The 25,185-nt window shown below is 42.2% G+C and overlaps 1 protein-coding gene across 1 annotated transcript; it reads right to left on the minus strand.

Annotated features, from left to right (window-relative positions):
• Window positions 1–3,609: 3,609 nt before the first annotated feature.
• Window positions 3,610–24,650, minus strand: gpr139 (G protein-coupled receptor 139). The gene is made up of 2 exons (XM_004558295.4): window positions 24,176–24,650; window positions 3,610–6,385 (listed from the first exon to the last, which is right to left on the minus strand). The coding sequence occupies exons 1-2, from the start codon at window positions 24,318–24,320 to the stop codon at window positions 5,373–5,375; spliced, it is 1,158 nt and encodes a 385-aa protein (XP_004558352.2). The 5' UTR covers window positions 24,321–24,650; the 3' UTR covers window positions 3,610–5,372.
• Window positions 24,651–25,185: the final 535 nt, after the last annotated feature.

Genomic DNA, 25,185 nt, shown 5'->3' on the forward strand with positions numbered 1-25,185 from the left:
GAGACAGAGAGGAAATGGAGCAGAGAAAGATGCGTGAAAGAGAAAATACAATTTTCCCCTCTGATTGATTTATGTTTAGTTATCTTTTTAATATCTGGCTGCAGAAAATATAGATCCCGGGCACTTTCTTTTTTCTCCCCCTCATAATAGGGAATATTTCTTGGCACTGACCACCCTCACACACCAACACCTTCTCCCAGCAGCCTCACGTGGGGGAATATGGGACACCTGCATGTGACGCCCCCCCCCCAACAAACACACACACACATCCATCCCTCCGTTTTGATTTCGCAGCATATCTGCCTCTCTCCCTGGAGGCCGTGACAATGAGCCGCTGGTTGTCGCATAAAATGTCACATTAACATTGGCGAAACACTGAATGGGGTTAACACGCCAAATGAATGTCATGGCAACACTGATCTGGGTTGAGCTCCGTACACTGATGCTGAGGCAAATTTTTTGAAATTGCACTTTCCTAGTGATCGCATGTTGGCCATTAGGCAACGCTGATTAGAACCGAGGCACATATTTCATGGCGTTTACATTCGATCAAGTCTGACATCCTGCTGCTGAGCGTGGCTTTCAGTATCCACTGGTTTCGGCTCAAGGCCCCTAAATTTCCTGGTGAAAAAGATGGAGCGATACGCTGTGCACGAGGCATAAAAGGCTCCAAGGTAATCAGTTAACAATTAATGAGGACACCTGAGAAATTAACTTTGAGCAAGTCCTTTTGCAAGCAAAGAGGGATGAGTAGGAGGAGTAAAGGAGGTGAGGAGCAGATGGCTCATTTGTTTGTTTTTCTGTTTGTTTGCATTCAGGGGGAAAAAAATCAATTTGTGTGGGAAAAAAAGAAATTGGAAACGAGAATGGACGGGCAATGTACCGAGAAGGCGGGAGGGTTGGAAGTTGGGAAATTGGGTTTACTCTGGTAAAAGAAATCTTTGATGGCAAAAGAAATTGGAAAGACTTGTATTGTATAAGCCCATAGCTGGAATTTGTACAACTGCAGCACTTGAAAATGTTTTTAGCACAAAAGAAATGGAGGTTTTGGACACAGTTTTATCTTTCTGTGAGGAGTTCAGCCAGTTCACTGGTGGAATGAGGATTTCTTAATAAATGAGTTGGACTAAACTCATTATCTCTCATTTCCTCATCACCTATAGACACTCCAGGGCCCTATGATAGTTCAGAAATTTGATTTGGTTTATCTGTGACATCATCAATTCTTGTGAAAACATACCCTCCCTTTCATGTAAAATGTAACCAAATGCATACCAAAGCCCAGTTTGGTGCCACCTGGGGTAAGTGGGCCCAGCAGATGTGCAAGTTAATATTCGTCAGCTATAAATGGGTGGATATGCTCATTTTAACATAATATGTACTGTTATATTGTGTTGGAAATGTGTAAGCTTATTTGACTATCAAAAAACAAACGTTACATTACTTCAAAGTCTATTTGCCAGAATGATGGTAAGTTTTATTTGATGGGAAAATATCTTCTTATGCCACTTTTATTGTCTCACCAAAGAAAGTTCAAGACTGATTTAATCATAAATGCACTATAAATGCATATTTTTTAAAATAATTTTCAGAATGGGCATAGGAAAATTATATAAAAAACATTTATATATTTTTTTAATGTTTACAAGTGCACTCCAACACCAGCTATAACACAACATTTAAAAACTATTTAATTCCCAACTCATTGCATAGTAATACTTGGCCATCATCACTTTTTTTTAGTATCATTTCCAACATGCATGGAACAGCTAAGGAATACCGTGTTGTATTAATGAAGATGGTAAATAGACTGGTTCACATGTGGCACTCTTATACTTCACAAGTAGAGTAGCTCTTCTTTTTTTCTATGTCTAAGTGCTTTTGTCTAACATTCACACTAAGATGAACACATCAGGGACGACTTGGAGTGCAAAGATACATTGGCATGCAGACTGGAGCATGGCTTGCCCCACTAAACTTCTTGATTAGTAAATGACCTGCTCTGAATCTTGAGTTACCCAGATGAAAGAGTCTGTGTTAAGATTTACAATGGGTGGTAGGTGGCATAATTTAGTTAGGTGGTCCATAAGGCCTCAGTGACACCTAGAGATCCTCTGGCAACCTTTGGCTGCTAGGGAAAAACATGCGTTCCCTGAATGGTTGGTAAGCGGTTGCTGGCCTTTGCAAGGTGAAATCGGTTATCAAAAGGATGATGCACCAAACACCTCTTTGTGATTCCTTTGGTCAATAGCAGGTTGCTGCAGCTGTCTGAAGTTTGCATGGAAGATGCAAACACTTGCTAACTACTAGCCGAACTTTAGTGAAACTTGGAAAAAATGCAACTCAAACTGAATTTCACCACTGCTGGGATAGCAGCAGTTAGCCAGCAGTTGGTGTCATCCATAGCTAGCTAACTACAGGCAACTGTAGGGTGACCAACTGTCCTCTTTTCCACGGACATGTACCCTTTTCATGTTCTGTCCGGGGCGTCCGGGGGGATTTTCGAGATGGATGAAAATGCCTGGGTTTTCCTATTGGCCTACAGAGGACGCATATGTGTGACGTCATCCCCGAGCTGCTGCTTTGTGAGTGATTGTTCTGGGCTTACAGATGGGACAGATGATGTTTAAAAGATGTCAAAGCGCAAATGCATCCTTTCAGACGAACTGCAAAAGAAATTTCCCTCATCCCGGTACTGGTAATTTTTCTTATACAGATGAGGCATCATTACTGTAGCATTATTTAATTCCAGAGGTTTTTAAGTTATTTTTTTTGCACTTGTTGGCTTCTAAAAGCCATAACACAGAGAAGGCATCGTTTAAATATGTTAAATATGTTTCTTTAAGCAAACAGTATTATTAAAGTTCTTCATGACTGGGCCAAGTGTCCTCTTTTTTGGAAATCAAAATATGGTCACCCTAAGCAATTGAAACAATCTGTTAGCGACCAAAGCAATCTTATATACCTCTCTGTGACCAGTTTCACCTAGCGACTGCCAGCAACCACTGGTTAACTATGGAATACACATTTTTCCCTAGTAACTCACTGACTCATCCCTAGGGCTGTCTGACAGGGGTTTAGCTATTGATTTCACAGACTTTTTTCTGGCGACTAGTAGTTGCTGGGGGGAGGGGGTCACAGATTAGTCTCAAACTCTTCTTCTGCATCATTCAAAATACCAGCAGAGCAAATTTGCCTGCTGTCTCTCTGTGTCAGTTTCAGTCATTTAGGAGCCTATTGACGATCATAAGACATCCCAGCACGTATGCAAATCATGACACCTAGGAGTCTGGGCAAAACATTTGTATGTAATGAGTTGGGAATGAAAACAGGCTGTTTAAACATTTGCCTTATTTATGTCAATTATCAGGGTACAAAGAAGAAGGGAAAATGATCTGCAATACACATATATATATATATATATATATATATATATATATATATATATATATATATATATATATATATATATACACATACACATATATATATATATATGTATGTATATATGTGTATGTATGTATGTATATATATATATATATATATATATATATATATATATATATATATATATATATATATATATATATATATATATATATATATATACACACTTAATCACTGTGTTTTAGGATTGTTAGTCAGTTTTTGCTCTCATGGCTTCTAAAGTGCAAGCAAAGAAACGACATGCAGGCAGTCACGCCCTCAAGTGTCTCAGACAGTGTCGAACAAGAGTTTGGAGGGCACGACTTTATCAGCTATGACAGACACACCTCACATTCATCAGATTTAAAGCCTTACAGAAAGAAAGACGTGAGGTGTGTCATCCCAGGTATTAACAGAAATCTGCCCTTTGGCACAGCTCCATTCTCACTAGATTGATGAACACTTCTAATGCCCCAAGGTGTCTGCAGAATGGATGTGCATTGATCTCAGTGCACTCTGTCTGTGGGCAATACAGTATAGGGTTTGTGTGTGTGTGTGTATATGTGTGTGTGTTCTCATTTATGGTTTGTTACCAGGCAATACTGAGACAGAGTTGATGTACGTGACTATATTTCTGTATAAAATGTTACAGAAGTGCCATTGCCCAGCAGCAGAAAGAGCAGAGCAGAGCTGTGTCACCTTGGGCTTGAGACCAAATTCACTGCTGCATCATGGGAGCAAAAAAACAAAAAAACTTTGGACGGAGGGCAAAACCCCCCCAAACAAACAAATGGAGCAGCTTTTTCTGTCCTCTCTATCTTTCTCTCTTTCTCAGTCTCTTACAAAGATAAAGGGTTAAAGAGATGTTCAGCTACATTCATTATATTCTTCCGGTTAATGGCTAACAGTAAGTCACCAAGGACCATTAATAGTTAAAGAGGACTATCTACTTACAGCAGAAATTTCCTCATCCTAATACTGGAGAAGGGATTACTACATAAAATGACACCTTGGCACCACACCAACTCCAAGTCATATTTTTTTTAATCTTTTTTTTTGTTTTTTTTGCAAAGCTACAATAACAGTCATATCTACCATCACATAAATTGTTTACCAACAATAAGCAGAGTGCCTATTCAGCCTACAGCAGTCTGCAAGCTTGGACGTTGGATGACTCGATCTTCCACAGCGAGTGTCGACTTGGAGGTGACCTGCACTGCTAGGGTGAACTCAGCACACGCAAGGAAAAGTCTGGGAGGGCTGCTCGTTTTATGAAAGCCCTACTTAACATGCCGTGGAGACTCTTCTGCGTGTTAAACTGGAAATGACAGCGCTGTTTTACATTGCTTGAGAAAGAGCGTGAGGATCATGTGGCAGTGGGCACACTGTCAGTGGCTCTGCCTGAGTGAATCACCCCTTGAGGTGAGATGTTTAGTGCCCACACTCTTACTGAAACTTTGCCTTTTGGAAATGACTCCCAGCAGCAAAAGACACAGCTGTTCGAAGCTCTTCATCGGCAGCGTGCAGCACGGCCCGCAGTAACTTTGACGCCCCACAGAGGACTTGTTTTTATAGTTTTGTCAGTTTATATGTTACAAATGGTGGCTCATACTGAGTGCTAGATGGTCGTGATGTCTTTTTATCAGTCTACAGCCATCAGTTACTTACAGTAGATTTATTTTTTTGCATGAAGGAAACCATCAACACCTATTCAGTGCTGGTCGCTGCTTTGTGAATACTTTTTTGAACATCAGAAGCCTTGCTGGTTGTTTTTCCACCTTGCTTTGCTCAAAGGTAGTTGAACCATTTGCTCAATAGGTGTTTTGACATTTTCAAGCCTTAAAAGATACAGGCAAAGCTGGTCACCATCGAGACAAGCCTGAATACACCCGCTGCCCCACCCCTCCAGTGATTGAGGGTAGGGGAAGCAACTCGTGGCTAAGAGCTCAAGAGGAAATGCAGATGGGCTTCCCATTTTTGTCATACTGGTACACCAGCATCTTGATGCAGTGGGAGTTGGCTGGTGAGATCCAGGGACTGCTTGTGATGGAGAAGTTGTGGCTGGCGTAGAATGGCGGCGGCTGCTTCCGGCAGTGGACCAAGGCTCGCAGCACATTGGCCGCCATGCTCCGGAAACGCTTGCTGATGAAGCAGTAGAGGAAGAAGTTGATCCCGGTGTTGAGCAGTGCTAGCATGTTTGCCAGATCCGTGAGTACATGGAGCAGACGGCTGGCAGTTTGTGATACCGGGGGAGACGAGTAGAAGTGGTAGAGGATCACGAGGGTGCGCGGTGCCCACAGAACAGCAAAAATGGAGGTGATGGCGAGGAGGATGGCGGTGGTCTTGCCGGTTGAATAACCACGCAGACGGAAACAGCTACGGCGTCTGCGCAGCTTACGCACAATGACGGCATTAAGGGAAAAGAAGACCGTGCAGGGTAGGAGGTACACGGTGGCACAGTGGGCCCACACAAGGATGTGCTGGGCCACCGTTCTTTTGTCGCCCTCTTCTCCTCCTCCTTCTCCTTCTCTTCCGCCCCCTCCTCGATCACTACTACCCAGTCCAGGAAGGCTGTGCCAAAACTCAGGCCACCAGTAGTAGGGAGCTGCAGAGACCAAGCATCCAACGTAGACGGCGAATATCACTCTGCGTGTGCGGGCTGGGTAGGAGACCGTGTGGTAGCGCAGAGGGTGACAAACAGCGATGTAACGATCAATGGTAAGAGGCACGGTGATCCAGATGGAGGTGTGGATGGAGGAAAACTCCAGCACCTGAACTGCGTTATTTAATGACGGAGGCAGCGGCGCTGCCAAAATAAAATCCTCCAATATAAAGTCAACAAAAACAATGAGGAACAGAACGAGGATGTCGGCGGCTGCCAGAGCCAGGAGATAATTGTAGGAGGACTTCTGACGACGCAGCACCAGCTGGGACAGGATTACCACAGTCAGGATGTTAGCTAGGAGGAGGTGGGAGGGGGATGCGGACAGGTGATTGAAAGAAGATAGAGGAAATAGGGAAATGATGAGGAAGGAAAAAGTATGATGAGATCGGGAAAAGGTATGGGCATGGATTAGGGCAGGGAGAAAACAGAGAAATTGAGTGTTAGTGAGCAGATAATTGAAAGCGCTAGCAATAAACAAGACAGCAACAGAGAGGGAGTTGATAGTGATATGTCGATCGCGAATGAAATGGCTCTTAGAGCCAGATCTTTGACGTGAACAACGCGAGACCTGGCTCCTTATCGCGAGCCGTGGTTTTTTTTTTTTTTCTTTCTCGCACCCTCTCTCGCACTTTTTTCCGCTTTGTGCTTTGCACTGGGAAGAGGGGGGAGGGGCGATAGTTACACTCGCAGTAGCACAGGAACAGAGCGGGAGGGAGAGACAGAGAAAGAGAGCCAGGGACAACATCACATTAGAATGGTATAGTAATCATCCACAACTATTTTCAGTTGCAGATGATAAAGGATTCAGAAAGTTTATTCATGCAGGTCCATATGACAGAGATTATGCATGTTCTTTTTGTTTTCATATTTTAATTTATTTAATTGTGTTGTGGTTTGCAGTGTTTTGTGTGGTTTCACTTTAAATTGGTTTAAAAGGAAAAAGCTGAAAATTTAAATAGTTAAAAGTTGAAATGTGAATAATTGGGTTTGTATTATATGATTTATTTATTACATTTTATGTGGAGTGAATAAATAAAAGTATATTTACGGTGACCCCTAGAGACAAAGCACGTACAAACTTCAAAACACGTAAAAACTCCAAAACACGTACAAAAGACAACAGAAGTGCTCCAGGATGCTGGGCGCAGTGTTGAGCTTTTGTTACCTAGTGGTTACCTAGTGAATATATATGAGTGCTTGTGTATAAATACACAAACAATACACATATGCTTTCAGTTGTGTAATTTAAGTGATCTAGGTAGCTCTGTTTTGGAAGTTCAGTTAAAGCTAGAAATGTGTTTTGGAGTTTGTACGTGCTTTGTCTCTAGGGGCCACCGCATATATTTACATATAAACATATATAAATAAAACCACTTTTCGGAGCCGAAAGAGCCGGCTCTTTTTAGTGAGCCGAGCCGAAAGAGTCGGTTCTCTAAAAAGAGCTGGAAATCCCATCACTAGGAGTTGATAGCAATAGAGATACTGCAGACAGGTAGGTGCTAACACAAGCTCAACACAAAAAGCAGACACCAAAATTAGGAGGCTAGAAAATTTAAACTGAGCAAAAAAGAAAGCACATCAACAGCACCACCTAAAAGCAGGTGTAAAAGCATGCCGAGTGAACTCTGTGCCCTGTGACATTTTCTTGCAGTTTCAGTCCACAGTATACAAAAATATTCAATTCTGTCATTATTCCCAGACAGTGTTTTCCATGTTCAAACAGCTCCTATTCTGTAAACCTTCTCTAGTTTATTGATCCCCTTCATCTACACCTGCTGTGTGATTCCAGCAGCACCTGCCTGTGCCTTTGGCCAAATTGTTATCTGCAATAAAGAGCGAACCCACAACAAAAACAGGAGGGCAGCGTGCAGCATCGCAGCCTTGGCAATTTGCTGAGTTCACTACTATGTGCCATCCTGCTGCCGGCAATTTCGGTCCTAAAACAAAGCACAAGGGCACCCCATCTCTCCATTTGCCTCTGTTTTCGATTTTTATTCCATGTGCCCAGCAAGCTCCATAATAACTTCTCATCCAGCCTGCCAAGTTTCTCTCCCAGCTGATTTATTACGCATTTGTTTTACAGGTAAATACCCAAGATGGAGTGCAAAAAGGTCTGAATGTGATTTAGCTCACGACTGCATTTAGTCTGACTGCTGTGCATCTGAGAGGCACCAGCACAGCTTTCTGGCTCTCACGTGGACCTGCACATCCCATTTCTCCAATCAGTGCAAATTGCACATTGCTCCCAAGATAGTCTCATCACGTCAGCAAGGTTTATAGGCCTCACTCAAACCCTTCCCAAACTTCGAGGGCACAGCACACAAAATGCATGCTTGGCTTACTCTGTAATATGAATGGAAGTAAAGACTGAGACAAAGACTAAAATCAGTGAAATGAATCATCAGCATTGCTGGTACATTTTAAAATTGAAAACATTTCATCACCGCGAGTGCGAGGAAGGAGGGTACTTAATTTGACAGTTCAGTACACATCGTTTAATTGATTAACTGCTCATTCCTGTTTGTCTAATAAAATCTAATTGGGGACCTATGCTTCCACTTATTTTTTGTTACTTCTGTGAGGTGGCCTCCATGTGCTGGTGTAGCGGGTGCAGTGCCTAGCCTCAAAGGTATTGATCAAAGCTGAATTCAAGTGAGACCTTCTGGGATGCTACGTGTCTGTAGATCTGACATGGTCCCTGGGTCTTGGAGGAGTATTCTTGGATCCTTTTGTTTTGAGCATAATTCATACTCAGATTTTATCCTGTGTTACTTTTGAAAATTAGGCTTTCTGTGTTGTTTATATCTGTATTTTATGTCTTACTAACAAAAAACCTGCCCTACGGATGGTTTTTGCCAAGTCTGTGGAACTTTTTCACGTCATTTATATATGAAAAGACATGTTGTTCTTGAATGAATAATCTTTGCAAGCTATATCTTCACTGTATAAGAAAAAGCAATTACAATTACAGGCCCTATTAGCATTACTGTTTGATAAACATTTACAGATATGAATGAGAACACATGATACTTGACTAAAAATTGCTTAGCAAATTGTACAACATGCATGTAATGTAGATGTAATGGCACAGCTCATTTTGAGATCAGCTACTACACGTAATCATACGTCTATAATTAATCTCTTCATCCTGGTATTCTATGGCAAATGCCAATGGGGCTCCATGGCAGTGAGTACAGGGCCCTCAGCCCACTCATGTAGCCGGTTTCTGATTGCTTGGTTAGCCTACTGGTGTGGTGGGAGACACAGCAAACCTGGCAACGGAATTTATTGATGTGCCGTCCTGGTGGAGTTGGACTACCTGCATAAGCTCTGTAGGGACCAGGTATCGCCTCATGCAACCAGCAGTGACACTAACCCTAGCCAAATGCAAAACTATTGAAAGAACAGTCAGAAAAGATGACAAGGGAGAAAAAATGGGAGCAGCCTCCGCTTATTTGTGTTTTTTCATTCCTGTTGTTTCATTGTTGCCCCTCTACTGCACCCGTTGGTAATTTAATTAGCACCAACGCATCTGAAACGAATCCACTCTGCTAGTTGACTGACTAGGCAGATATTACAGAAGGTTAACAGAATTGATGCTATACTGTGATTTAAGTGTCCCTTAATTTTTTTGTGCAGTGTATTTCACCATCAACACAGCCTATTATGACACTGATCAATAGTGCCACAGATTAGATACAGGACTGGGAGGAGATCCCCCTAAGACCCAACCCAGCATCACCTCAGAGACATGCCCAGATGTTGTGCATATAGATAGATGGGTGGCTAATCCAACCCTCAAAGGGATGAGGATTATGACTTTCACTGTTACGCCTACACAATGTATGTCAGTAAAAAGTTTTAGCTTGAATACTTTGTTCATCACGATACAATGTGAGCTTTAGGTTTTCTCTTGCTTTTTCTTTTAGGCATCAAATAGTGTAATTTTTTGTGATCTGTAGACTTACTTCAACAAATCTGACTTAAACTCAATGCAAAACAAATTTGTGATATTCTTGAGGTCTTCTCAACCGGCTCAATGCATTTCTCTTGAAATATTTACTGTTTATTTCTACACATTTTTCAGTATTAGTTTGCTAACAGTTATCTTCTGCTTGCTTAATTGGTGCATTGCTACCTGTGGTTGTTGTTGTTTTTAAATACACCAGTGCCACCAACTACACACTAGAAGAATAGATTGCAAGCATCAGTAGGGCTGCTTATCAACTAAATGGGTTTCTAAGTGAAAAATGGACTTTCTCCTAAAAACTGTGCTGCATAATGCTCAGGATACCTTTAATGGACTCTGGCTATCAACTTTCATAACCAAGGTTATCTATCTTCCTGAAACGCTGATGCTGACATTTTGAAAATAAACGTTATTTTTCCCTGAAAGCGATGATCCGTGAATTCTGTTTGCTACCACTTTATTTGAAGGTGTGTCACCCTGAGCCATGGGATGAGTCTTTTTTGATGTTTATGGTCGATGTCAGTGAGTGTTTTTAGGTCATTTATGTTATTTTAAACTAATACCAAAATGGTTTGAGACATCAATGTTATGATAACATGACATTACCAAAGATTAGGTTACTGTACAACCGGGGTTTCATGCCTTGTTCAACCTGCACCGCTGTAGCTGAGGTCAAAGAAAACATTCAAGGCACTTCAAGTAAAGTCTTACCTTCTGTTCTGATAATATTCAGTGAAGGCAGCCATTTATTTAATGCATTTGAACCTTTTTTTGTCCTCACAGGAACGTAAGTGCAGTGTGAAATTCAGAGACACGTTTTGAGTCACTTGTTTCCAGTTTATCCAGAGATTTCTATTTCATGCTCTATTAGTTCAATAACCTAACTAACGATAAAATACACACAACATTGCATGTGTGCTTTGCTGTTGCTGCATAACCCTCTTTAAGTCAAACCTGCCGGAGACACGTAAACATTACACTTTACACAACAGCTTCACAGACATCAAAGCACTCAGTGGCAGTCACAGTCCACACAGTGTGTCTGTGTGTGTGTATGTTCTGTGATCCTTGTGCCTCCCTCTGCAGTAAAAGATCTGGGATTGGATTAAATATGGCAGCTTGAAGTCTGGTACATCACACTTCACAGCCTCTGCCACTGTCAACTGATTAGAAATTACAAAGCCAGCTCTGGATAACGACTAAAGTTGTGCGGAGGATGTGCAGCAGACGACACAAACGCACATAGAAATGCATGTGCGGCTCCACAAATGTGCATAAAAAACACACAGATCGATAGGGAAGCACCAATTCATTAACGATCTATCAATAACCACAAATGAGACGTCAAAGCTGCTCACAACACCCAACAACTTAACAAATATCAGTCACATCACAATTGCACAGCTCACTATCCTCTCCATAGCTGAGTTGCTTTCGTCTTAAATCTTGTCTGACTGTGTCATCGATTCTTTGAGTTTAAAGCTGCTTGTTGTTGTTTTTGATTTTAATTTTGGTAGATTACAGATTACACAACTCAAATCAAACAGTAAGAGATGTGGTACTTAATCGTTTGTGCTATGAGGTGTATATTAACCCCAAATGAGAGACAGTATAGCGATTTTGTGTCATGTGAAGGTGTTTTAATCTTTTCCCTTTGATTTGACAAAACTTTAATAACAAAAAAACCCTTGATTTTCTTTTTATTTGACTGTTGGCAGTTGATTTGGGTAACAGGGGTCAAGTTTGGTTGGTTGCTCCCAGTTACTGAGCACATTGTCGTTGCTGTTTGCAGGACATTAAGTCAAAGTCAGCGCATTGATTTTTAGACCAAAAAAACATTTGGATCTTGGTAATCGGCTAACTGAGTTACTGTCTGAAGGAAAAATGTCATGTCCTTCTTCTGGCTTCTTAAACGTATGGCTTTGCTATATTTTTTTGTCATTCATAGCATTTTGAATACATGTGGGTTGGGATTATTGATCAGATAAATTTTACTTTAGGTTAACAAGCCAACAATGCTCAGGGTCTAGGAGATGTCACTGGGGTCATACTGACATAAAAGTATACTTAGTGACACCATGATTTTATTTATATGTAGGCTAATTGCTTTTTGTTTTGCTTCCTTACTCAGTATATCATTGTCTTTTGTACTTGTCTAGTCACATGACTCTTAAGTACTTTTACTTTATTATTACGGTCATCACATCATCTTTTTTCCAACTCAGAAATGGCTTTATTTGGATGAGAGGACATTAGTAATCTGCATCCATAACTGTATGAGGACTCAAAATTTCACTCACTGGGCTGTACTATACAGCAAGCTATACCTCAACTGACAACAGCTAACGGCTTAAGATGACCGCATTGGTAGCACTGTTAACCATCGCTGTGAGTCCATCGCCATTACAGTGGTTCTGAGGGCTTGCCAGACAGTATTTTCCTTAGTGATAAGCCTCATGACTCAGACAAAACCTCCATATCTGAGCTGATATAGGAATTGAAAACATGGGAATTGGAAGCAAAGAAATCATTGAGTTGTTTTCAAAGTTTTCACCAGAAATTAATTATTTTTCAAGCTATATAATCTGGTAATTTCTGAGCTTTTGCGCTAATACAGTATAATAATGGATTGGATTTATATAGCGCTTTTCAAGGCACCCAAAGCGCTTTACAATACCACTATTCATTCACTCTCACATTCATACACTGGTGGAGGCAGCTACAGTTGTAGCCACAGATGCCCTGGGGCAGACTGACAGAAGGGAGGCTGCCATATCGCGCCATCGGCCCCTCTGGCCAACACCAGTAGGCAAGTAGGGTAAAGTGTCTTGCCCAGGGACACAACGACCAGGACAGAGAGCCCAGGGATCGAACCGGCGACCTTCCGGTTACAGATGCGATTCCCACCCCCCTGAGCCACGGTCGCCCAGGGGGCAGAAAAAATCCACTCCTGTCTTCAACCTACCACTACTGCAAGGTTACAAAAATTGAGAGTTGCATGACCCTGAAAAAACAACACTGAAGTCTGGCTTGTGCTCTTGTGCTGCCATTCGTGAAGGTGACAACAGTGTGAATAATGAACTCTTTAGTCACAGCCCCCTGTCACTCCAAACAGCCACACCTGTAGTAATGTATAATGTTAATCCTGCAATTTAACCAGACAGCAGCTGGTGAGTGTTTTTAATCAGTGTGTTCCATGCAAACTATGGGGAACATCAGGAATCTGCTACCGAGCAAAGCAATCACAAGGATGTTTTCATGAAGCAGTCAAGGAATGCACGATTTTTCCTTAGCGACTGGTGGTTGCCAGGGAGTCACTGACCAATCTGTAGACCTGTGCAACTGGGGCTTAAGCAATCCATTTCCTGGGTACTGTCATCAGTCACTGGGAAATGATTGGTCTTTTTTTCCCACTTGATGCTATCAGACCTAGGGGAAATGTGGACCAGCAGCAAGTGGCACACAGGCTAGAGAGCACTGCGTAGCCAATTATAAAAAACTGGATTAATAGAGAGGACACCAAAGTTAGCGTCTTGCTCATTTATTTCTGGGCTACCATTCATTCACTCAACCTATACACACAGTACAAGTCACATTAAACCAAGCATTCTTCAAATAGTTACAGAATGCAAACTTTAAAAAGCAAAAAACGCAATAATTCAAAATAATTTTACTTATTCAAATACTCATAACTTAAAAAAAACACAAAACCCGGCTGAAGGATAACTTACAGCATAACTCAAATAGCTCATTTAATGTTCACACAACATTCCCACAACATTCGCGCCATATACGCTATTACTCTTGAACGTATTGTTACCAGAGCGTAAATACAACATGGCGGCAGACGACTGCGAATGCCATGCTCATCAAATCACAGGCTTTCCCCTTAACTCATGTACTCCCTACTGTCTGGTTAACACTAGAACAAACTCTACAACACATTTTCTGAATTTGCAGATTGCTTCTATCACAACGCACACCTGTATGACTGGGGCCTTATCTACCTGACCATATACCGTCACCATGATTGTCATGCAATCAAATAAATGAATGAGATAGCATGATGTGGATAGCGATCATGTGTCTGTAAAACCTCTATAGACACCAAAACAGTTTTTTTCTTTTACTGTGAAACCTTGGAGTCATTTTTGACCAGGACATGTCCTTCAACGCACATATTAAACAAATATGTAAGACTGCTTTCTTCCATTTGTGCAACATCTCTAAAATTAGAAATATCCTGTCTCAGAGTGACGCTGAAAAACTAGTTCATGCATTCATTACTTCCAGGCTGGACTACTGTAATTCATTATTATCAGGATGTCCTAAAAACTCGCTGAAAAGTCTTCAGCTAATCCAAAATGCTGCAGCAAGAGTACTGACAGGGACTAGAAAGAGAGAGCATATTTCTCCTGTTTTGGCTTCCCTTCATTGGCTTCCTGTTAAATCCAGAATTGAATTCAAAATCCTGCTCCTCACATACAAGGTCTTAAATAATCAGGCCCCATCTTATCTTAATGACCTTGTAGTACCATATCACCCTATTAGAGCACTTCGCTCTCCCACTGCAGGCCTACTTGTTGTTCCTAGAGTATTTAAAAGTAGAATGGGAGGGAGAGCCTTCAGTTTTCAGGCCCCTCTTCTGTGGAACCAGCTTCCAGTTTGGATTCGGGAGACAGACACTATCTCTACTTTTAAGATTAGGCTTAAAACTTTCCTTTTTGCTAAAGCATATAGTTAGGGCTGGACCAGGTGACCTTGAATCCTCCCTTAGTTATGCTGCAATAGACGTAGGCTGCCGGGGATTCCCATGATCAATCAATCAATCAATCAATCAAAGCTTTATTCGTCACATGCAGGTTGCCCTGCAGTGAAATGGGACCCCCCCCCCCCCCCCCGACCTTACACATATAGCACAAACATTACATGGGGATACAGGTCGGAGATTGGTAGAATCAGAGAAAAAAAACATTGAAATGTACACTACAGTGGGGAAAGTACAAGAGGAAAAAAAGAGACCCCTACTCATGCTGTGCTTCCATGGTAGGACAGCATGAGAACAGGAAACACAAAAAACTCCTCTGCACAAAGAGCACATAAATGTCCACAGCACAACATTATGAAGACATGACAAGCTACAGGGGTGGGTGGGGGGTGAGGAGTAATCCGAAGCGAACACAGCATTGATGCTGGTTGTACTGATGCATTGAGTTTTTCCTTTCCAGTCACCTTTCTCACTCACTATGTGTTAACAGACCTCTCTGCATTGAATCATATCTGTTATTAACCTCTGTCTCTCTTCCACAGCATGTCTTTTATCCTGTTTTCCTTCTCTCACCCCAACCGGTCGCAGGAGATGGCCCCGCCCCTCCCTGAGCCTGGTTCTGCCGGAGGTTTCTTCCTGTTAAAAGGGAGTTTGTCTTTCCCACTGTCGCCAAAGTGCTTGCTCATAGGGGGTCATATGATTGTTGGGTTTTTCTCTGTATCTACTGTACTATATAAAGCGCCTTGAGGCGACTTTTGTTGTGATTTGGCGCTATATAAATAAAATTGAATTGAAATTGAATTGAAATATAAATACTCTATTTTCACTTCGGTGAAGCTGGACATTTTGATTGGTGTTTATGGGGACTGGTTCGCTCTTAGAGCCTCAAGCGGTGATTTAAGGAACTGCAGTTTTTGGTACGTGCAGCTTTCTTCATTTTTCAACACTATAGCCTCTTTTCTACTACTCGACTTGACTTGATGGGTATTATACAGGTATTTTGGTAAACATAGCTTCTATTCTACGTGTTTGGGGAACATGAACAGCATTTTGGATCACTGAAAACTAAGTTTTTGAAAGAATTCCAGCCATGGTAATAATTTACATGCGTTTATATGTGAACAGGGAAAACCGAGATTTTGTTCTGCAACGTCTAAAGTGTCACACTGTGTGCCATACTATTGTTTGCGGCTTTCGATTGGCCGATATTTCTTCACAGTTTGGGTTCTATGTTTCTGTTGACAGCACCAGAGATATTGTAAATAAATTTTAAAAATCCCTATTTGAAAAATATATGCTCCTTTCACATTTTTTTTTTTTAAACTAATTTGGGATTTTCTTTTATTATTGTAGGGTCTCACAAAATAAAGCACCTTAAGGCAACTGTTGTGATTTGGCCCTATATAAATGGACAGTGTTGGGGGAGTAACAGAATATATGTATTTAAAAAACTAAATATGAGTAACTGTATCCATCACAGTTACTGTTTAAATAGGTGATAATTAGAATACAGTTACTTTGTTGAAATAAATGGATTACACGGCGGTCTTTTCCTGTTTCATATGTCTCTCTCTAATTTTGGTAATTCCACGCTGGTGGAAACCCAAACAAAACACACAATAAGAGGCTTTAATGTAAGCGTCCTGTTGGTGGCGTCAGTTACACAATAGACCTGAAGCCACCACAACAGAGCCAGCAGTGCACGGGCAGGAATGCATTTCTTACTTGGAAATTCTGACACCACTTCACATTTAAAGAAGACAAGGATGGGCGAAATCTGACTGTGCAATGCAAACTCTGTTGCCGCAACTAAGCTGCTCTCAGCATCAAAAGACTCCACCTCCAACCTAAAGAAGCATCTGCTTGTAAGTTCTTTAAAAAAAAACAAAAAAAACTAACGTTAGCCTACTGCAACTAACTTGTTTTAGTTGTGGTAGCTACCTGGGTTATGTGCCACTTCAGTATCTCGATGTACTATTGCTGTGTGATTTATTACTATTACTGAAGGCTACTCGCCACCAACCTAACATTGTTAGCTGGTGCTAGCTGGGGTTAGTTCATAGACAGCAGACTGTTAGACTTGATGGATAGCATTAACAACGTGCTAGCTGCAGATAATCATGTGCACTTCTGAAAGCAGACAGAAAGAAAACATATTACTGATACAGAATTAGTTTTCTATACGAGATCACTGCAAAAAGTGCAGCCTTACCGAATGTCCACCCTACTCTTACTCATTTTATATTGAGATTTAAAAATCTAGTTGGTATTGGTATGGCGAGTAAGCTTCAGTCATAGTAATAAATCACACAGCAATTGTACATTCATGTAGTTGTAAAAAGCATGACAATATATTAAGTAATCCAAAGTATTCAGAATACTTTGCTCACATTAAGTAACTTAACAGAATACGTTACAAGTATTCTGTACTCTGTAGTGGAATAGATTTTAAAAGTAACCTTCCCAACACTGTAAATAGATTTGAGTAGAATAGTGGGGTTAGTTTAAGTGTGAATATGAGTGTCATTGGTTGTCTGTCTGTGATAAGGAAAAGCAGAAGAGGATGGATGAATTAGTTTGTCTTATCACATATTTTTATGTTTATTGCTAACTTTGTGCTGTCTTCCAGATGGAGATCCATTACAAATCAAACACATAATAGACGTCACCTTCAATCCATTGCCTCACGTTCTCTATTGTACCTCTGCCCATCCGTTTTCCTCTCTGTGTACATACTGCTGAACAGAGGGGGAGTGACATAAAATGGAAACAGTGAGGTGTTGACTGTCACAGGCTGGGTATTATTCTGTTTGGGCTCCCCAGCGAGGCAGGGCACTCTACAAACAAACAAAGGGGATCTGTTGAGAGCTTGACATTTCCATTTAGCCTGAGCCACCCTGCACTGGGTTGCCTATTCATTTCAATTGACTCCTGCTCTTTCCGTCGTCTCTGGAGCGGGGGTAGATCTGCTCGGCATTCAGGTGGTATGGGGTGGCACATGCGGGGCTCGTCTCAGCAGGAACAGGGGAAGCCGAGGTGCAGAGAGGTACACCGTGCGCGCACAGAAAGGCACATGCGACAGAAAAACATTCACCATCCTTTCCTTTTTTTTTCTTTGTGGGAGAAAAAAATAAGCATCTCCATCCAAGAGGAAATTAGAATAACCTGTTGGACGGATAATCGGCTGTTCTGTGTCTGTCTACTTTTGATTGTGTGTGTTTGCACGGGTGATTACTTTGGTGATCTGTGTGCCTTTATGCATGTCTCAGCTCCCCCCGCTGTGCCCCTAATATAACGAGGGACAGGGCCATTGACGTTATTTAGCGGGAAAAGGGAAGGCAGAGTGTGCTCCCTGAGGTGTGTAACGAGGCTGACTCATCCCACCACTAAAGGGACGTGTTCAGCCGGGCTGTCGACAAATGACACAGCACAGTTTAACCCCTCACAACAGCAAGTATAACATAGAGACAGAGAGACTGACACGTTCTTATACAACTGTCATCAAGTTTTCTCACGGGCCCCATGTAAAGCAGAAACAATATTGTAAAACGGAAATTATGATCTAAAAAAAGAGAAGCATTGCATCATTGCAATTAGGGAATTTTTCTCCCCTTTATAATCTTGGAGGAAATCGAGGTCAAGCTTTAATGGCTTTTCCGGAGGCTAATAAGAATAGGGTGAAGTGTGATCTGAGGAAGGTGGCAGGTGAGTGAGCAGGGACAGAGACAGACAGACAGAGAGGTATCGAGGACGGGCGGCAGGAGGAAAGGAAGCAAGGCGAGAGACGGAGAGTGGGTGAATATCAAAAGCTTGCTTCAAAGGTCACAGCACTTTGTTCCTGATGACCAGCATTTCCCTTTTGTCTATCTCTAAGTGTCAGACTGGACATGAAGGGTGGCGATTCCTTAATTTCTCCAAACCAAAAAACAGGGGTGCGTCCCCACTACAAAGCAGTGAAAAGCAAACAGGGAAGATAAAAAATGATGGTTTTCTTTTTTACAAAGCATTCATTTGCATTCAGTATGGGATTTAAATGCAGTGACAGTCAACCTGATTCCTGATGTGTGAGGTGAGTGCTAACAGAGGATTTCAGAAGAAGCCCAAAGGAGAAATAAATTCAATAACATAAAGCTAACAATGAGAAAAATCAGAGAAGGGGAGACGGAGATGTGTACGGAAACTGAATATTTAAGTTTAATGGGCATATTAAGAGAAAATAAGCCCTCTCCCTATGTGCTGCTAATGGTATTGATGTGACTGCAGTGCTTTGCTGCCTGCTCACCTTAACAGCCATTCATTTTACAGACAAGCCACAGTGAGTCAAGGTTTGGGCACGACTGTCCTCACATCAAGGCTAAGGCTGCCGCCGGTGATAAGGTGCAGGTATTGTGCACTGAATGACAAAGACCTGCTATTAATTTTTTAAGGATTAGTCAACTAAATCAGCAATTGTAATGTTCACCTAAGGAAAATGTAGCACGTGTAATTGAGTGTGATGTGTGAAAAGAAAGAAAAGGAGCACATTTGATAATAGATGTGAGGAGGGAAGAAGGGGAAACAGATAGAAGATCAGGAATGTTAATCATTAAAAGTCATCTAATTAGCCATAGATTTATATGTTACTGCTGTCCAAAGAATCCAAACGACTTACACATACCGAGTTTGCTGTATTCTCTGCAGCCGTGACAGCATTTTGCTGCCTACTGGTCAAATAAAGTCAGTTCTGTCACAGCACATCTCTGATTTATTGCCTCAAGCAACACCTCCCTCCTCTCTAGCCTCCTCTGTTCTCCCGTGCCATCTCTGGCCCATCTCTCCCATAACAAGCTCTCACTCTCCCCCTATCTTTCTCTGCTTTTGTAAATCAGTACTTGAAATCTGCTCATGCTTCAGGATATACCCTCACATCCATTTCCTTTGCATGCCCCACCTATTTTAAAAAAACATCTTTAGAGTGATTGGATTTTTATCAACAAGTTACCAACCCACTACAGAGGTCCCGCTGCTGGTGCATATTGACAGATCAATAGCTCAAACTGAAAATCGATGGGGGTCCGTCTCTTCATTATCCTAAACAGCGGCTGACACTGGCCCCTTACACTGCAACATGGAGGCAGGGGTTGTTAGTGCTGAACCTTCCCAACCTTTCCCCCCCTGCGTGGATGCAAGAGTGTGAGTGGGAGGAGACACCTGAACACAGTCACACTTGTGAGGAGCTTTGAGGAGCGGCGAGGTACCATGCAGAAATGTGAGCACACATATGTTTGTGCACAGGGAGTCAGGGAGGAATCCCATGGGAGCTTTACAGCAAGCGACTGAAAACAACACGTGATTCTCTTTTCCCACAATGTTGAAAGTAAAGCATCAAAAAGAGCATCATTTTCTGGTCTCCCACTGAAACGGCTGAAGTGCTTTTTCTTTTTACTGAGATAACAGTCTCAGTCTTCCCAAGGTCAAAAATGTGCTACATTCTTTGACAGTGTGCAGACTTGGAGTTGAATTGCTCTACCAGAACATTTATTCAGCTACTGAACATCACAACCATTTTAAGATGCTTTACTCAAGCGTGCAAAGGAGACCTGCTGTGCTAATTTCCAACTCTATATTTTTAAGTGGCATGGTGCAAGTCGCAATTCAGAATAATCTTTACATGTCTTGTGCAGACACTTTGTTCTTATCCTGACTTTCTTCTAATTCCTTCTTACTGTAGGATTCATGCTTCAGCAGGAAATCTATGGCATAGCTCCATGGTGACTGCAAACCTCTCTGAAACCTTATGCTGTAACCTATGGCATAACCTTATGACCACCTCCTGTGCATTTACTTTTTCACTGCAGTTTTTTAAAATGTATCCGTTAGAGAATAACAATCACCATCTCCATATAAGGAATAATAATCTAATATAATGAGCATAAGGGCTCAAAAATGTCAGCACATACCTGGAGAGAGATTTCTGTCAAAACCCAAGACGAAAAAAAAAAAAGCCTCAGTAATTTATTTGCTCCTGTCGACGATGACCACACAGTAATAAATACATAATGCACCAGAACAAACATAAATGCTGGCAACGATGTCGGCCACTTGTTAAAAGTTGGTGCTGGTATTGGATTGATACTTTGGTTTTGTTTTCTAATTTCAGTATTCAGCCCGATGAACTTAAATAAAAATATATTGTAAATGAAAATGGGGGGGATATGATTTTTGCGTCATGTCTATTTCTTTTATAGCTTAAAGCACATTTAAATAACAGAAGTTGGCCTAGAGTGCTTTATAGACAGGCACGTTTATATTCTGACACTCCCAAAAAATAGATTCAAAATACATGAAAAGCTGTGTTTTGTTGTGTTAACTATACACTGTATAAAGTAAAGATCATAGTGATTTAGTGTTTTTTTTAAACGTGTGTTCAATTTGCAAACTGCAAATAATGATTCATCTCATAAGTCGGGACACACTGATCTGCCTGATCTGCTATTACGGATACTGATATCAGTAATGGTATCAGCAATACTGTCCCTGTTTTTACTTGGTATCTGCTCGATACCAAAACTTGCACAGCACTAAGACTTACATAGGTTACATCGTAGGCTCTGCACCGATTCGCCGGAGAAGTCTAAATCAGGCCTTATTGGCTACCAAAATATTTGAAAACCAAGAACACTTACTGTTACATAGATACGCAGATGCTGTGCTGTGTTGTAGACTGTCTTGTATGGAGTATAATGGGCCGATGTGTAGAATAGCTTTATCTCAACGGGGACAGTGTATCATGAGTTCACTGGATTGTGCGTTACTCCATTATTCAAGCCCAAACACTGTGCTTGTTTTGGTAAAATTATCTTTTATGACTAATTAAATGAAGTTTTAATTGTTAATTATTGGAGGCAATAGAGTTTAATTTAATCTCCTTAGCGGCTTTGTGCCCTGCTGCATTATCTCGGGGCGCAGACATTTCATTAACGTGTTTTGCGTGTTTAATTCAGATGCAGAAGTCTTCAGGCTACGCAAAATGGCTTCTGTTTGCAGAAAGGGCTGATGAATCACCAGGGGAAGTAGGATTTAAAATGTGTAGGTACAGGTCAGTAAACAGCTCCATAAACAACAAATTGTGTTTGAGAAATGTTGGACTGTGTTGGCCCAGACATTAGGGGGACCCTCTCTCGAGGACCCGCTTGTCACACAGCATTGTTCATTAGCTGATGGCTTCCCACTCCACAATTTTTGTCTAACCGGCGAACGCTCTGAGACATGCTGTACTTCACCTCTATAATTCCATCATGTCAAAGGAAGAGCCAGAGAAACGATGCCTTCATTGTACTGCTTGCTATGCCACCACACGTCTGCTCTGTCTCAAGCAGTGTGCTGTAGTGAGTGGAGAACGAAAGAGAGCGGGTTAGCGATTAATTAAAAATGTGGCAATTCGTTTCAGCTCTGTCGTCTGTAGCACCCCGAGTCGGGGCTCAGAGGTGCTACTTCAGCCAGCTCGGCTGTTATTAATCTCTCCCTCTCTATTAGTGCTCTGATCTTTCTCTCCTAACTCCACTTTTCTTCTTCTTCTGGGTGTCCGCATCTTCCATTTTTTTGACTCGCTCCCAATTCATCTGCTTTTTGTTCTGCATTTCCAATTCATCATCTCACTATAGGTCACAGTAATCTTTCCCGGCCGCTCCACTTGCGTAATCCCTTTTCTTATCGCCTTCTTCCCGCCTTGCTGTGACCCCTGTCTGCCCGCCGCACTGCAGGTCAAAGTCTGTCTGCACGGATGCGATGCTGCCTCGCTAAAACCTCATTTCAGTTAACTAATGAATCACTGGCTGACGATCAAATTAACAGCCTCCTTTCCTTCCTATGTGTCTAATATGTGTGGTTCTGCGGGTCACGCTGCTACTACTCACACATGCTGCGCTCATGAAACATTCATGATTCAGCTTGAGTGGAACGAGCTGTGTCATAATGATTGAATAAGTCGAACCTGCTGCCGCAAAGTATCAGCCCGCTGCACTCAACTCAGCCATTAATTCAGACGACTATTGTAGGATTGCCTTACACTCTCAGGTTATTGTTACTCAGTGATTAAACAACCAGCTTCAATCCAATTTGTAAAGACGACTCAGCAGCAGAATCAAATACAATTTCGGCAGAAAACGACAGCTAAGTAAATTGCTTGCTCTGCCATCCAGGGGAAACAATTAAGCGAGGTTTGATCAGAAAGAACGACTTTTACTTTTACAAGACAGCAAATCTCTGGAGCGACTGCAGTCTTGGCACGCGAGAGCTTTTCACTTTGCAATGCAGATCTGTTTTGAACCAGCACAGCTTAGCTTGTTGATAACATCTCACTCCCTTTATCAAGGAAAGAGGTTCGGCGATAAAGAAGATGTGCTAATCGCGAGGATTAGCATGAATAAGGCATCAGAAGTCAGTGCTGCTGTTCACCAAAGTGAGTCCACGTCATGTCAGAACTCCCAATAAATCAGATCATAAAATTGAGGTTAATTAGTGTAACCTCCAAATTATGTTTTACACTCTTTAATCCCAGATTGAGTTCAGTTTTTGGGTAAAAGCAGACAGTCCACTGGGTCTTCACCTAATCTCTTATTAGGCTTCAGCACTTTTCCTCTTTCATCTGACCTCCAGGTTTTCTGTCTGTGTCTCAGGCTGTCTCTGTTACACACACACACACCTCACTTTGCCTCCCTGTGTGAGACTAGGTCAGTGCTCATAGATCACGCATTGGGATGGAGACAGTAAATGGGTCTGACAGTGTCTGTGAATGGACTAATCATTCAATGGTATAGACACGACAAGGCAGTGTCATTAATTCAGGTCATAGAGAAGAGACATGTAACACACACATACACACTCATCCCAGAGGTTAACCCATGAGTCCCACAATTTGTCATGCAAACATACATATGCCAGCTCCAGATTAATAAAAAAGATGTCATCTCTTAGTTTGAGATCAAATGTCTGGGAAATATTGGAAGAGAGTAATTTCACTTATCAGTATGTCGCTCCCTATTATCCCTGAATCTTTCCAAGTAAGAGGCAAAAGCATAAGAAACTCCAAATGGACACAAGCACAGACACATACATGCTTAGTGCATGTGCACCCACAAGTGTTGGCCACAAGGTCAGGCTGATGAATCAACAGTATGTGTGCATGAAGTGACACTCGGGAGCAGCTGTGCACGACACACTCACTTAGTCCTGCAGGTAAGTGCACAACAAATCAAGATGCAACACTGCACGCTACCAAAGCCAGACTGTCATCAAAAAGCGTGAGCAAATTAACACAGAATAAGGCATGCAGGTGAAAGAATACACTCATGTGCACGTCTCTTACCTGGTAGGCCAAGACAGAGCAGGACACTATAATAGATGACGGGTAGTGGTCCGAGAGGGCATCCCTGGGCAGCTTCAGAGGGATTCTGCCCTGTGCTCCAGGTGCTCCCGTTTGGGGGAAAAACAGGGAAGTGGCTGTGCTCCATGGCCTCTTCCTGGTCCTCTTCCTCAGCTGAGCTCAGTGTCAAGAAGCGTGCTGGCCACGAGATCGAACCGCCTGGAAGCCGGTTTTGGGGAGAGGGTGCTCTGTCCTTGGGTGCCAATCAGCATGGGTGTGTGTACGTGTGCGTTTGGCAAGACCGCAAGGTTGAGTGAGTGAGTGAGAAGGAGGGAGGAATGGGAAGAGATGGAGGAGAGCGAGATAGGCAGCAGACGGGGGAGATGCGAGGGATGATATGTGTTAGTAGGTGACGGAAAAAGGAAGGTGGCGAGAGGAGCTGAGAGGGAGGCGTGAAGAGGTGAGTGTGAAGGTAGAAGTGGAGAGGGGAGGATGCTGCCTGAGTGTGTGAGCGAGGGGAATGAGAGCGAGTCGGGAGCGCAGCGGGGAGGAGGAGAGAGGGAGGGCAAAGAAGAGGGAAAGAGAAAGGGCAGAAAGAGAGGGAGGGAGAGACGGAGACTGAGAGTGGAGGCAGCAAGCGGGATGAGGATGAGGGGAGGATGCTTAAGGAGAGAAATAGGGGTTTGAGGGCAGAGAACATAAAGAGATCATAAAACTGATGGGGAGCCAGATGTGATAGACGAGAAAAGATAAATGGGGGGTTAAGTCAACTGTGGAAAAGGACATAGTGCATTTGCCCTTGTCATTGTGTTTGTTTTCTGTCAGTGTGTCTCTTCATTGCTTGGTGGCTTTCTGATTGCATATCGAGTTAGGGGACAGATCACAAGCTGGGTCCATTAGTCTTTAAAATGTCTTTACATCCACAAGCCAATTTGCACATCCTGGATGTCACACAGAGTATAATTACATATGACCAGACTTGTGTGTGCATGTAGGTGTGTGTGTGTGGTGGG

This window comes from Maylandia zebra, linkage group LG4 (assembly GCF_041146795.1).
Source record: "Maylandia zebra isolate NMK-2024a linkage group LG4, Mzebra_GT3a, whole genome shotgun sequence".
In the NCBI taxonomy this organism is placed as follows: domain Eukaryota; kingdom Metazoa; phylum Chordata; class Actinopteri; order Cichliformes; family Cichlidae; genus Maylandia; species Maylandia zebra.

What these genes read in the sequence shown, in the direction of transcription:
- gpr139 (XM_004558295.4), bottom strand. Translation starts at nt 24,320, where the DNA reads ATGGAGCACAGCCACTTCCCTGTTTTTCCCCCAAACGGGAGCACCTGG. An exon ending in GCTCTGTCTTGGCCTACCAG is followed by an intron (nt 6,386 to 24,175) that starts GTAAGAGACGTG and finishes ACCTCCTCCTAG; the next exon opens with CTAACATCCTGACTGTGGTA.